This window comes from Tilletiaria anomala, assembly GCF_000711695.1.
Source record: "Tilletiaria anomala UBC 951 chromosome Unknown K437scaffold_57, whole genome shotgun sequence".
Classification (NCBI taxonomy): Eukaryota; Fungi; Basidiomycota; class Exobasidiomycetes; order Georgefischeriales; family Tilletiariaceae; genus Tilletiaria; species Tilletiaria anomala.
The window spans coordinates 41,390-54,533 of record NW_013546965.1 but is presented as its reverse complement, the minus strand read 5'-3'; the positions used below and the strand labels follow the sequence as shown (position 1 = coordinate 54,533).

Genomic DNA, 13,144 nt, shown 5'->3' with positions numbered 1-13,144 from the left:
TTGTTGGTGTTATTTAACGCTTCGAGACGTAAGTGCGTCTCGGTCTTCTGTACAAGCTATAAACACACCGACTCTTTCCCTGACCTGGTGCCTCGGTCCACTAACGCAAGTGGTTCTATATCGTGCGAGATGTCAACGAACGCGAACGCCGGCCTGGCGACGCGCAAAAAGGGGCGCCAGTCTTTCGCCAACGCGGTTCCCTCACGCTCCATGCTCGTCTCGCCTTCCAGGCCACCACAGACACCGACGCGTGCGTTGCTCGAGCGGATACGGCGACGATCGTCGCTCGTGCCCAGCGACGTGCCAGCGCCCAACAGAGGCAATAACACTGACGTCCTGTCCGGGCCAAGCGCAGCAAATTCGGCCCGAGGACAGCTAAAGACAGGCAGGAGGAGCGTAGGGGCGAACGCGACGACCACGCTGACTGTTGGAGTTAGCAACAGAAGGAAGCCAAGCAGTTTGTCCATCACGGAGGAGGACGAACAAGGACAAGAAGAAGACGACGATGAACGCGATGGCGAAGGAAGAGATGAATCCGATTCAGACTCAGATGTTGACTCTGGCGTACAAGAGCGGCCCGATGGAGACGGAAGCTATGAAAAGCCCGACCATACATCAGAGACGATAGGCGATGAAGCGAATATACTCGAAGACTACGAATACCTGGACCCAGAAGAAGAACAGGTTGCGCTCGAGAGGCAGGTCGATCAGCTGATCGAGCTGAGCGAGGGCAAGGACGCTCGCATCATCGCGCTCGAGAAACAGCTCGAGGACAACAAGAAATCGCTAAAGATGGAGAAAGAGAAAGTGAAGCTCCTTCAGAAGGTAAGATACACAAAGAATGGGTGTCCCATCTTCGTGTTTGCTGAGTGCGTGGCTTACATCTCCGGAGTCACGTTTGCACGACGCAGCGCACCGAGGGAGGGGGTTTGACACGACAGGCGGCGGTAAAGTTGGAACGAGAATTTGCCTCTCAGGAACTAGTGAGTGCTTTTTGACCGGCATTCATCCTTCATTCGCCTTGCTCACTTTGAGTGTTTCCCGTGCCCTACAGATCCTCAAAGGCCTGCAGCGAGAGTGAGTTTTGACATACCATGTGATTCCCTTTCTTTTCCGTCTAGCTGACCATACCCAAACATTACATTCGACCTTCAGCAACGAGAGCAAAACCATCGAAGTAGAGACGCTTCGGCGGCGCCTGCGCGTCCTGACCGACTTCCTCATCAGACAGTATGGAGAGAGCGATTGGGAGTCAGTCGTAGCAGCCTCTATCAACAGCGGCGTCGGCCTTCCTCCCATGCCAGAAGACGAAGTTGGGCTTGCTTCTGGTGGCGGCAGCGGTGCTGGGGGGGATGCCTCTCAAGGCGCACAGTTTGGCAGTCCCGAGCGTTCTTTGCACCAGCTTCGACGCGAGGTCGATGGTAAAGGCGGCTCGCCCACACCCATCGCGCGCCTTCTCTCCCCTGGTCACACGGGCCGCCTTGCTACCGTGCCAAGTCGTGTAGAAGACCTGGGCAGCGGCAGTGGCACGGGTAATGACTCAACTTTTTTCGAGCTGCATCAGCGTGCCAAACAATTGTTAAAAGGCGACGTGATTGTCGACACTTCTCGCACGGATTTCGACCGTGGTGACCTTGAGGGCAACGATGCTGCAGCAACTCCAACCACTTCACCGAGCAAGTCGATCACCGCCGACATCAACTCTGTCATCGCCAGGGATGAAGAGGACGGCGAAGAAGTCCTCGCGCAAGCCAGCGATGAGCGACGCGAGGCAGCTCGACGAGCGTTGCAGCAAGTTCCACGAACCAACTTCGGGACACACTCCAACAACACGACGCTGATCGCCGGCCAGGTATGGTCCACGCCGCTGCTGCTCAGTTCGATTGAATCCGTCCGCCTGCTGATTCAGTCTTTCGAGAAACAAAATGCGCTCAGGAAGGTAGAGCTGGAAGGGCTGATGAGCGAGGCGCGAGATGCCGAGAAGAACCTGGAAGCAATGGAGCCGGTAGCTGCTTGATGCAGTTTGGGCCGCCTAGAGGCCTCCTCAAAGATGTGTTGTCTTCGAATCCGAATATACCCCGTTTGACATTTACCATTAGCGCTGAATATTGGGCCATGAAGGCGCGTGCTGCCAGAGCTCTGCCTCGTTGAGAAGCACGAGATGCGAAATCGTGCAGGCGGTATTTGCTCTTCCTCTGTCGCTCCGCTTGAAGTCCGGGTGACAGCGCCGGGCGTAAGAGGGCCAGCCTGCCCATCCTGTAACCGACTGGATGTAGGACAACTGCTGTGAAGGAGGAGTGCGTGCACAGCGGGATCGATGCTACCGTGCGAACGAGGATGACAAAAGCAAGTCCGTTGCGCGTTATCGCGACAGATTTCAGGCCGTTCGCTTGGAAGATGAAGAAAAACAGGGCGATGGGAATGAAGACAATGAAGGGAGCGGGGCGAGAGAGTTGTGGGCAACGGGACGATGGCGGCCTCCCGTGCAAAGAGAACAAAGAAGAGTAGAGAAAACAAGAAGTTTGGAATATGAATCTTCCATCTCTATGCAATCCCAACTCAACCCCTCTTCTCTTGTATATATACCTTGAGCGCATTCGTATTCTGAGCATTCCATTGCGCGAGCGCTTATGTTTCTTTGCTAGCTCTTCGCTTGCTCGGACGCGACCGATCGACCTGTGACACTTATACAACCTACAGCAGCAGACGGTCATTTCCTTGGCACTACCGACAACCATCAAGTAACCCCTGCTTAGCCCTTCACCCGCTTCGACTTTGTAGTCCGCTTCAATCCTCAGCTAATCACGTTGTTTCGATCTGCCAGTTGGGCGTACAGGAGTGCTGCAACATCGAGGCTTTGTTTCCGCCGTGAGCCCCGTCAATTTACGGGCCGGTTCCGAAGATGTGAACCATCTTGGTGTTGGGACCACGCATGCTCGCTTCGTTCTTAATGATGGCCTCGCCAGTGTACTACAATATTTCTTCACCCTTTTGGATCTCCTCGAGTGCAAAGACATCGTCGCCAGTTATCGTGCCCATCCTTGACTTCCATGCTGCTACCTTTATGCTGTCCATGTCAACGGCCCAAAGGTCGCTCCTTTCGCTTGGTGGCATTGTAGGGAACGCATTGGTCACGACGGTGTTGATAAATTCGAGCTCCTCCCTCGAAAGACGCCGAACTCTGTTTTCTTTATGCGCCATGCGTAAACTGATGCGAGCCCCGAATTCTTCTGTCCCCCCCCCCCTCCTCCTCCCCTTCTCTCATCACATTTTACTAACACCTTTCTTTTCGAGCTCGTTGCACAATCGAATGGCGAGTTGAGGAGATGAGCTTAGGAAATGGATGTTCGAAATATTTCCCTGGCTCTGCAGCTGCTCCTTGGCTCGGTCAACGCAAGTATGGAATTGAACCTTATCGATACGTTGACCAGAATCAATGGAGATGAGCTGGTCAAGCAGTACATTGTCGAACTCACGGGCTTAGAAGAGCTTTGAACAACCATCGGCCGTGAGACTGCTCTCATGCGGGTGTCGATGCGAGAGTATTTGAACGAGTGGCGATCCGCCGCTGTGAAATGACTGTGACATCAAAGCCTCCACTATCGCAGTCTTCATATCGATTATGGCCTCATTCAGGCATTGCTCTTTATCGCTATAGGAAGCAGGCTCATGATGTCATCCATGACAAAATACGAATCGACTTGCTATAGGTATTGCTGGCTCAGAATAGCGAGGGATGGCTGCCTGTAAGAAAGATTCTCACGAATTGACACCAAACATGGCCGTGGCAATGGAAAGGTTGATGACTTGAAGCAAAGCAGTTCGACTTTCGAGGATGGTCAGGTCTTCACGCGTCGGAATCTGAGGCATGTCCGTCTCACATCCCCCCGCACCATCAGACATTATGGACACATGGCCCACCTTTCTGAAATCAGGCGATTCATACCAGAAGCTGCACAACAAAAAGAGCACATTGAATGCGCGATTGACTGAGTATCTGCATCACTTTCCCCTAAAGGCGGTCGCTGTGCTCGGACCCTGTTAGACCAAACCATGCGCTCGCCACCGTGACGGCAGGTCCACGATGACGGAGATCCGACCCGGAGACCAAATCGCCTTTGGCGAGGGAAATGGAAAGTGAACAAGAAGAGTTTTCTGGAGCTGTTTCATCCTGTTACCTCGTGCCGACTCAAGCCTGTTGTCCGCGCAGTGTAGTCCATCAGTGACGGTGGTTGCATCGCAGAAAGCATTCTGCCGCGCCGCGCTCTACTCCTCGACCTGCCGCCTCGTGCGTAGGCATGGCTCTCTTCGCGCTCGCCTCATTTGAGCAGCCACGACTCGCGCACACCACGCCTTGTGAAGACGATGATACCCGCCTGCCGCCGAGCCGGCATCAACCCCGTCTTCCTCAACTGGGGGCTGACCGACGAGGTGACGAGCATGTCTGCGTCGATAAGCCATAACTTTAGCCGCGCGCTGACCGAGCCGCAGACAGCTCACGCCCTTTGCCGTGATGGTCTCTATGTGCATCGACATAGGTGCTGTCGTCGCTGACGACAACGATGGCACAAAAGTCCAAGCAGGCAAGGGGCTTATGAGAGGCCAGTGGAACACAGCGCTGAACAAGAACTTGGACACGGTCTGACGAAAAGCGCAGCAGGGTCCCGAGGAAAAGTGGTGCACGTCCTGGGTGCACAAGAGCTGCCTTTGGGCCCTTCGGCCGGCACTGGCATCTCGGCCATGGCGCAGCACCTGAGCGATGACAAGACGCTGCTGCTCGTGGGTGTCAACTCGGACCAGTGCGTCATTGGCTCGCCTGTGAAGACCAACGCGCTCGGTTACGACTGCATCCTCGTCGAAAATGCTGCGCGAGGAGGCCAGCCTACTGTCAGCAGATGGTCGTATTTAACGCGGCGCGATCTTGGTTCATAATACAAAGCCAGTCGCTCGCGGACGCCGTGAGGTAATAGCTGTCAGCAGAACGCCTGTCCAGGCATAATATCAGAAAAGAAAGCAAATTATGCATTTCATTTCGAGAGGGGCGCACGCGTGCGGTGTACGTGCTCAGGGAGACTTGATGGAATGCTTTGTTAGAATGCTTTGTTGCGATACGCGGAAGCGGAGCCCGGTGTCGCTGGAGGTTCAGCCGTTAGAAACGCTTTTGGGTGAGTGGATGGATGCAAAGGGACCGTGTGTGATTATTATTGTCGAGGACTCCTGCAGACGTACAATCAGCATCTCAGTGTTCGATGACGCTGAGCGTGGCGAAGAGGCCACCAAGCAGTCCGCATGCGTCAGCCAAAGGCATTTCTCAAAAGAATGAATCCTCAACAGATAGGGGGTTAAACCGTGCACTCACGATAAAGATCCGCTGATGAGCTTGTTCTCGATGACGCAGTTGTCCGGAAGGGTGATGTGATTGCCGGACGTGGCGACGATGATGCACGTGCCGCGGAGCGTGATGTTCCTTCCAAAAACGACGTCGCCGCTGACAGTGAGGTGGTCAAGCTCGATGATGTTGGGGATGGTCTTGAAGCGCTTCTGGAAGTGAGCGACCTTCTTGAACGTGTCGCCAAGCTTAACGACGGGCGTCTGGTTGAACATGCGCTGCGGGTTCATGATCAGTTGCCCGTGCTGCAGGCTGTACAGGTCCGACGTGATCAGCAGCAGGTCGGAGCAGCTCTTGACGGGCAGGAAGCGCGAGCGCGGCACGTTGACGCCCTTGGCGCCGCGGAAGTGCTTAATCGCCGCCCCGACGGCGGTCTCGAGCTGGATGACGGCCTCGCCCGAGTCGAGGCTCTTGTTGTTGACGATGATCTCCAGGTCCAGCTCCTCGTCCTCGAGCACGCGCTTGATGGCCTTGATGTTGAGCCAAAGGTTGTTGGTGTTGAAGATCTTGAACTTCTTGATCGACTTGAAGTCCTCCACGTGCTCTGAGGGCACCTGCGCAATCTCCAGCAGGCGGATCGTGCCTTCATAGTCGATCAAAGTGCCACCCTTGACGTCCGCCTTGGTCTTGTCAGTGACCTCGCTGATGAACTCGGCCTGCGAGTCAATCATGTGCTGGTAGATGTTGAAGTCAACGACGGCGCCGAGGTTGTCGACGTTGGACACGAACAGATACTCCTTGCCCGCGGCGATCAGCCGGTCGAGCAGGCCCGAGTTGTTGATGGCATCGAACAGATCTCCGTGGCCGGGAGGGTACCAGAGGTTCTTGTCGCTGGTCGCGCTGCGCGGGCACGGCAGGAGCGACTCCTTGTTGACACGTGGGTATCTTGACTGGTTGAACGTGAGGATCTGCACATTGTGGTTGGCGTACTTTTGGATGACGCGCGCAGTGTCATCGTCAGTGTTGAAAGAATTCATGAGGATGAACGGCACGTTGACGTCGTATTGCGAGTTCAAGTGCTATTTGCCGTGTGGAAAATGAATGCACCATGGTTGATCAGGCAACCTTGGACACCTTCCAAAGAGACTTTCTGCCGACTCCTCTCACCTCAATCTGCCTAACACTCAAGTCCAAAAAGGTCATCCCATCGCGGACTTCAATGACGCTCTTCGGGCCGACGCAGCCCATGGTGGTTCCGAGACCTCCGTTGAGCTTGAGCACAGCGAGCTTGTTGAGCGCGTCGTGCGGGTTCGTCGGCTCAGGCAGCTTGTCGTACGGCGTGATCTGCGACTCGGAGGGTGCCTTGATCTTATCCCAGACGCTGCGGACAAAAGATCATGACAAGCTCGTCAGCAGCCCCACCACGGCAACAGCGATGACAGCGCCTCATCTGCAAGACGCACAGCTTCTCGCCCTTTGCCCTCTCGGCGAGGTAGCGGTTGAAAAGGGTGAAGAAACCGCTCATTTCAGTGTCGAACGCCTTGCGCGCCGCTGGGTCTTCGATGCCGGCGACGAGCTTGTTGAGCTCATTGCGCATCGCCTTGGATGCAACTCCTGTCGTGGCGGATTTGAAGTCCTGTGCGAAGGAAAGAAGCAAGTGAATACATGGAAAAATGCGGTCATGAGTATGACGTCTGCGCTCTGATTCTTCCGCATACAGCAACCCGAATGCCTTTAGATGATTTCAGATCCTGCTTCGTACGCAAAAAGGATTCGGCAGGTATTTCTGCTGATCCTATTTCCATGCTTGCCTTCGCCTCTGGGCCGGTCTCCGCTCGCACCACCCGGAGTCGTTCTGATTCCTGATCTGAGCCCCGAGCCGCCACGCGAAAGACGCCGGGCACGATCGCAGAGAGTAGCAGCGCAGCTCGCAGCATCCGCATGCCCTTCGTCCCTATGCATACGTCTACCTGGCTCATCTGAGGAATCTCCGCCCAACCTGGCGAGGGAGCACAAAGTCTTCCAAGCAAAGCCCAGGGACCAAAGAAGGGTGGGCTAGCAATTGCAGCAAATGCGCCCGCCCGTTGAGCCTGCTTGAGAGGCACACATTTAGGGGTGAACGAAGATTCCTATCGTCGGGCCCGTCCCTAGGCGCCCAACTCGAGACCGAGCAAGGACAAAGCAAACGAGTGCAAAGACCGGCGCCGCATTGCAGGATCAAGTGAGCGAAGGAAGGGGAGTGCGACGCATGCTGCTGCTACACACAAGAGCCACAGGGGCTTAAAGAAAAAGGCGAAACGAAGGAACGCACAATGTGACTAGCGCCGCGTGTCCTGTTGGAGCTGCCTTTGATGGCTGGGCCATTGGCGGGCGTGGAGAGCTTGTCTGCTGGCGAAGCCATTTTTGAAATTTTTGCGTGCGCTACTACCTGTTCACATCGTCGCCGTCATCGTAAGGCATACGCGATGATTCGTTGTCAGCAAAAGCAGTTCCGAGACTTCTCGAACTCCCTGGAGCAGCGGCTAGCGCGCACAGGTCGATGCGATTGAAAAGAGACGAGAGTCACTCACTGGAAGGTCGTCAGGGAAACAGAACACGGATTCGTTCGAAGCAAGTGGTCAGGCGAAAGAGTGAAATGGGCCATGGAAGAGAAGCGGAACGCGCGGGAGCGACAGTCAGCGTTTTATGTCTCTCGAACATTTTTCGTGCAGTTAGAAGCGAAGGAAAGGTGCTGACGCTGGCGCAGGTGATGCCTACGAGCCGAGCGGTACAGCACGCTGAGATGGTCGCGGGTGGTGATCAAGTATGCATTCACTGATGGCGCACGTAACGCCATCTGGTTGATGTCCAACAAGTCCGAGAGCTCTAGCTGATAATACCAGCGCCTGCCCCCTTTTGCTGCATCTGCGCCTGTGCGATCCATTACGGCGCTCTCGCTGGCTCGATGAGACCCACGAGGGAAGAGTGGAAGAGAGCGGTGGGGGAGAAGGGGGCGCGAAGATCACTCACCGAGATTGCGACCAAGATGAATCGGTTGAAACGAGCTCTCTTCGGGCGCGGGGGGCTGTTGGAGCTTCTTTTCAAGGAGGGGTAGGTACCATCAGCAACTCGCGAAGGGAGCTCGGTATGTTGGGATGGATGCTAGATGTGTCCAGTCTGAACTTCAAACGTTTGAGCCAGCATGAACGAACACAAATGTACGTACGTTACAGCTCGACGGCATTGGGGCGGTGGGGCGGAACAGGTTACAGAAGTTGCGTGGGCACGCACGGTGCCAGTGACCAGTGCACTCGAAAGTGGCGCAGAGCAGAGCAGATGAGACTTGTTGACTACTGACTGCTACTTCTACTACTAGTGCTGTCTGCCTGCGACCACGATCTGGCCCTTTGCCGGGCATCTCACGGCAGTGGACTAGCTGGACAGTATTCGTGCTTCCGCTGGGCTCACGTGCGAGGGGCGTGCACGGACCAATGGACTGCTGTAACTCTCGACGCAAGCAACCAGGCGTGCAACCAAGTTATTACGCCTCTCGCTGCATAAGAATATTCGTGGTACATCCATAGTAGATAAAGGGACTCCCTTCGGAGGACATCGTGCCTATCTGGCCCAGCGTGCATACCACCACTACTATCACTACTACTACTACTACTACTACTACTACTACCAAGAGCACGCAGCACAGCGTGCTCTCCGCCTTCGCCAACAAGAGCATACTTTGTACACGCAGAGGGTTTGCCCCGCGTCGCCCACCATTGCAAATAGGATTGACGATTGATCCAACGATTCAAAAGACGTGCGTTCGGCGCAGCCATCACGAGCCTGCATCCAGATTCTAGGCTGCACATGCACGTCATAGCCGCTCCTGCTGTGGTGCAACGTTCGTCAATGCATCGACGTGAGCGGACGCAGGTTATACTCGTCTGCCTTCGTACATGCACCCGATAACTGTCCCTCTTCCCATCATGTGTCGGTCTCCAGCAGCGTGCTTCCTTGGCGACATCATTGGCCTGTGCGGGCTGCTGGCGCTGCATTCACCATGCCGGCTTTGCCCTGGTAGCATGCGGAGAGAGAAAAAATGATCGTCTCCTTGTTGGAATTCGCATCTGATAAAAAAGTACAGTACGTGCGCATGCATCTCAACGACGTTTCTTCATACGCGCCTTTTCCTTCTCCAACTTCTTCTCCTCCGACCTGATTTGCAAAACAAAGACAACATAAGCGAATCAGTATCTGTGTGCAGCACGCGCCATTTCCAAACGAAGAAAGATAGGTAGATAGATAAATAGAAAGCGACTCCTCACCTCTCCGTCTGTAACTCGGACATGATCTTGTCCATCTTGCGCTTGTACCCCTTCTCCTCCTCTTGGCGCTCGCGCTCGCGTACCTGCGCGACGAACTGCGCGTCACGGCGCAGCTCCCGCACGGCGCCCTTGCGCTCCTTCTTGACGAGCGCCGTGAGCTTGGCGTGCTGCGCCCGCTCCACGTCCGGGTCGAATTGCCGCCGTCGCGGGTCGAAGCCGTTCTGCTCAAACTTGGGCACGTAGCTGGCGATCGCGAGCGCACGGTGCGCCTGCAGCCTCAGCGTACGCCGCGAGCCCCGCGCGAACTGGATGCGCTTGCCCAACGATGCCTGCAGGGACGACGCTTGTTCACTGACACGCTCAAAACCGGCTTGTTGCGGCTCCTTCGTCGCGCTGGACAGGAACGGCTGCGTCAAGGCCAGAAGCTGCTCTGCTGGCTCGAACAGCTCGACGTAGCTCTCGCTGCCGTTCCACATCTCCGAGAACGTCTGCAGCAACGAAAGGCACGTTGAGAAGAGCTGCACGCGCGCTGCTTCGCCCGCATCGCTTGAGATGTCGTCGTTGAATATGAGCAGGCCTAGCAGATCAGCGGGACCCGTGCAGTTGTTGTTGCTGCTCAGGTCGACGCCTGATGAGTCCCCCTTGACCGGTTGTCCGCTCATTTTGCCCCGCAAAGGCAGACGCAGCTTCCGCATGTGCTCCGCATCGAAATCGAGCATCGGAATACCCGCCTCGGCCGCCTTGGCCTGCACGCTGGCCCTCGCGCGCCTGTTCAGCGGCGCAAGTAGTGCGCAGACGTAGTGCAGAAAGTTGAGCGCCTCCGGCACGAGCCGCTTGCTGTCCCGTTCGAAGCTCGCAACGAGCGTGCACAGGTAAAGGCCGCACGCCATGTCGGCGATCGCGCTTGCAGCACGGATCCGGCAGTGCGCGAGGTACTGAGCGACGAGAATCATCATCGGCGTCGCGACAGCGTGCTGCCGGTCGCTTGTTGGCCACACAAGGCCCGCGAGCCGGAAGAATGAGAGCTCCGCAAAGCCCGGCCACGTCCGCGCGACGCTCTTGGTCGAGGTTGATGAAGATGGCGACGTGGACGCGACAGACTGCGACGCGAGTCCGCGCGTCAGGTTTCGCTGCATTAGTCGCAGTTTCGCGACAAATATGTGCGCGGCACTCGAAGTGTATGTCTTGGAAATGTCGAAGATGGGGGTCAGCAGCGAGTTGAGAAGCGCCACGTTGACTCTTGTCTCAGCCACGGCCGCCTCTCGTGCCGCAGCGCTACTCCCGCTCTTCTTCAAGGCCCCCGCGGCAGCGGCGGCACTGGCTCGCTGGGCTTGGTCCGCGGAATAGATGGCATGATCGACCAGCACGCGCAGGAACACTTGCAGCTTGTTCTTGTTGTCCTCCGCCAGGCTCGCGTGGTACAGCGTCCTGATGCGCTTGATCACTGTTGGCACATCCTTGGTTGCAATTTTGTTGTCCTCGAGAATGTCCAGGAATTCGTCGTGCGTTGCCGGGCATGGGAAGGTGAAAGGGAGCGTCGAGCCGGATGTCTTCGACGACGAATCGTTCGAGGCCTTTTTTGCATTCGCGCTCTTCTTTCCCCGCATTCTGCTGTCCACAAGCGCCTCAGCATGAGCGCCGGCAACTTTTTCTTCGTCAGAATCGAGCTGTTCCCCGGGCTCCGCGAGGCCGTCCAAGTCCGCCAAGTCGTTGTAGTTGTGCTCGTCTTCCTCGTCGTTACCCTCATTATCCTCATCCTCATCGCCATCTTGAGAAGCTGCAGCTTGTAGCTCGTTCGAATCCACTTCGACATCGGATACGCTGTCCATGTATTGATCACCCTCGTCGCTATCATCATCCCGCAATGCATTTAACCCTTGGCCAAGCCCATACGCTTCGCCAGCAGTGACGCCGCCAAGATCAAAGTCATCTTCCAGGTCGTCTCCACCTGGAACTCGCCGTGCTTTCGCCCTTTCCTTCCCGTTGCCCCGCTTCCTTTTGCCACCACCTTCAGCATCTCCAGCATCGTCGTCATCCTCATCGTCGCCGCGCATGCGCCTCTGTCGTGCACGCTCTGACGACTGCAAGCGCGTTGCCTCTTCGGCTGCCAGCTCAGCGTCAGTCTTGAGCCTGTCACTCGGCTTTGCACGGCGCTCAAAAGCGAGCTCGCGCAGGACAGAATCGTAACCGGGCCCCGAAGCTGGTGCCGGCGCGAGCGCAGACACTGGCTTTTTGTGCGTATCTGCAGCAGTCGTCAATGCTGCAATAGACGCTGCCCTGCTGTCCTGTCCTTCTACAGGAACTTCCCGCGGCACGCCCACCTTGGCGCGCTCTTCCTCCCGAGCCTTCATCTCCTCCTCCAAGAGCCTCTTTCGACTCTTGACCATGGGCTCGCTGGCGTGTACCCCATTGGCCAGCGCGCTGGGTACTTCCATGAGCAAGCCGCGAAGATCATCGAGCTCATCGTCCAGCTCGCGCCGCACATCATCGTCAGCCTCCTTGACTTGCTGTCTTTCGTGCTTGGCCATCTTGGACTTGAGCATGACTTCGGCCATAATTTCTGCCTTTGTGCGGGGGCGATCCTCTTTGCCTTCCGCGTCTTCCGTTTCCGCGTCCTCGGGCAGTTGCAGAGGTGCTGGCATACGATTCTATTTCAGTAAGGCTGCAGAACTGAAACAAGCCTGAATTGCACTCACGGCCTTCTTCGTCAGACGGTAGACCGAGCATGTCATCATCGTCATCGAAAGTGCTGAGGCTCTGGCCATAATGCGTGAGACCTTCTTCCTCTCCATCATTCAGGTTGAAAACGCTCTCTTTACCTCTCCCTCCTGGTCTCCCGCTGTCCTGCGATTTTCGTTCCCTCTGTCGTTCATGGGTGAAGCGCTCGAGCATGCGCTGCTCCAAGCTCAAACTTGGGTCGTTCTCTCCGAATCGTCGATCAACGAATGTCCCGCTCTTGTGTCGGTTTTGCAGTTCTGGAAGCAAGGTCGCCTCTCGAGCTGCTATGCCACCAGACTTGGCTTGTGCTGGTCGGCCGATGGCGCCTTTGACGGTAGAAGGGCCGCTGCGTTTGCCCAGCACCTCATGCTTTGGCTTGGTGAGCTTGGTGTCGAAGTCTGATGCGAATGAAGACGACAGTGCAGCTAACTTGGCCCCTCTTCTTTGTCCTTCGCCATCACCAGCTCCGTTGGCAGCGCGCTGCTTGCCTTTTCCCTTTCCCTTTTTGCCGCCTGCTGAAGCGAATGCGTGTAGACCTTCGGAGTGAACCCGCGCTTTGAGTTGCGACAGCTGGGAGCCGCCGCTGCCTTTCTTCTCCATCGTTTTTAAGCGACCTTTCGGGACTCCGTCCACTCAATCAACACTCTGGGTTGGATTTCGGAGTTCGTTTAGTCACGCACTTTCTGAGCATCCACAGGTCCATGCAAGGTGTAGCGATGGGGAACGGACGATGTAGGAGCCCACGTCTTGAAGAAACCCAATAGCCCAATCTAAATAGCAGCAGCATGTCAAAATT

At 56.1% G+C, this 13,144-nt stretch overlaps 4 protein-coding genes across 4 annotated transcripts; 2 read left to right on the top strand and 2 right to left on the bottom strand.

Annotated features, from left to right (window-relative positions):
* The first annotated feature begins 25 nt into the window (after nucleotides 1-25).
* K437DRAFT_257302 (uncharacterized protein) lies at nucleotides 26-2,080 on the top strand. The gene is made up of 4 exons (XM_013387076.1): nucleotides 26-825; nucleotides 912-983; nucleotides 1,055-1,077; nucleotides 1,156-2,080. Exons 1-4 carry the CDS (start codon nucleotides 130-132, stop codon nucleotides 2,015-2,017), a joined length of 1,653 nt encoding a protein of 550 aa, XP_013242530.1. The 5' UTR covers nucleotides 26-129; the 3' UTR covers nucleotides 2,018-2,080.
* Nucleotides 2,081-3,982: 1,902 nt separating this feature from the next.
* Nucleotides 3,983-4,932, top strand: K437DRAFT_274763 (uncharacterized protein; the record flags this gene model as incomplete). The annotated part of the gene is made up of 2 exons (XM_013387075.1): nucleotides 3,983-4,137; nucleotides 4,584-4,932. Exons 1-2 carry the CDS (start codon nucleotides 4,085-4,087, stop codon nucleotides 4,930-4,932), a joined length of 402 nt encoding a protein of 133 aa, XP_013242529.1. The 5' UTR covers nucleotides 3,983-4,084.
* Nucleotides 4,888-6,978, bottom strand: K437DRAFT_144908 (putative UTP-glucose-1-phosphate uridylyltransferase). The gene is made up of 4 exons (XM_013387074.1): nucleotides 6,793-6,978; nucleotides 6,497-6,710; nucleotides 5,360-6,408; nucleotides 4,888-5,255 (listed from the first exon to the last, which is right to left on the bottom strand). The coding sequence occupies exons 1-4, from the start codon at nucleotides 6,924-6,926 to the stop codon at nucleotides 5,240-5,242; spliced, it is 1,413 nt and encodes a 470-aa protein (XP_013242528.1). The 5' UTR covers nucleotides 6,927-6,978; the 3' UTR covers nucleotides 4,888-5,239.
* Nucleotides 6,979-9,409: 2,431 nt separating this feature from the next.
* Nucleotides 9,410-13,105, bottom strand: K437DRAFT_257298 (Nop14-like protein). Its single transcript, XM_013387073.1, has 3 exons — nucleotides 12,327-13,105; nucleotides 9,631-12,265; nucleotides 9,410-9,520 (listed from the first exon to the last, which is right to left on the bottom strand). Exons 1-3 carry the CDS (start codon nucleotides 12,946-12,948, stop codon nucleotides 9,466-9,468), a joined length of 3,312 nt encoding a protein of 1,103 aa, XP_013242527.1. The 5' UTR covers nucleotides 12,949-13,105; the 3' UTR covers nucleotides 9,410-9,465.
* Nucleotides 13,106-13,144: the final 39 nt, after the last annotated feature.

Bases quoted from the DNA above. Each gene is read 5' to 3' on its own strand.
- K437DRAFT_257302 (XM_013387076.1), top strand. From the start codon at position 130: ATGTCAACGAACGCGAACGCCGGCCTGGCGACGCGCAAAAAGGGGCGC. The intron at 826-911 runs GTAAGATACACA...TGCACGACGCAG, and splicing joins AAGTGAAGCTCCTTCAGAAG to CGCACCGAGGGAGGGGGTTT. The intron at 1,078-1,155 runs GTGAGTTTTGAC...TTCGACCTTCAG, and splicing joins CTCAAAGGCCTGCAGCGAGA to CAACGAGAGCAAAACCATCG.
- K437DRAFT_144908 (XM_013387074.1), bottom strand. From the start codon at position 6,926: ATGCGCAATGAGCTCAACAAGCTCGTCGCCGGCATCGAAGACCCAGCG. The intron at 6,711-6,792 runs GTGCGTCTTGCA...TTTTGTCCGCAG, and splicing joins AGGGCAAAGGGCGAGAAGCT to CGTCTGGGATAAGATCAAGG. The intron at 6,409-6,496 runs GTGAGAGGAGTC...CACGGCAAATAG, and splicing joins TGAGTGTTAGGCAGATTGAG to CACTTGAACTCGCAATACGA.
- K437DRAFT_257298 (XM_013387073.1), bottom strand. From the start codon at position 12,948: ATGGAGAAGAAAGGCAGCGGCGGCTCCCAGCTGTCGCAACTCAAAGCG. The intron at 12,266-12,326 runs GTGAGTGCAATT...ATCGTATGCCAG, and splicing joins ACCGTCTGACGAAGAAGGCC to CACCTCTGCAACTGCCCGAG. The intron at 9,521-9,630 runs GTGAGGAGTCGC...TTTGCAAATCAG, and splicing joins TCCGAGTTACAGACGGAGAG to GTCGGAGGAGAAGAAGTTGG.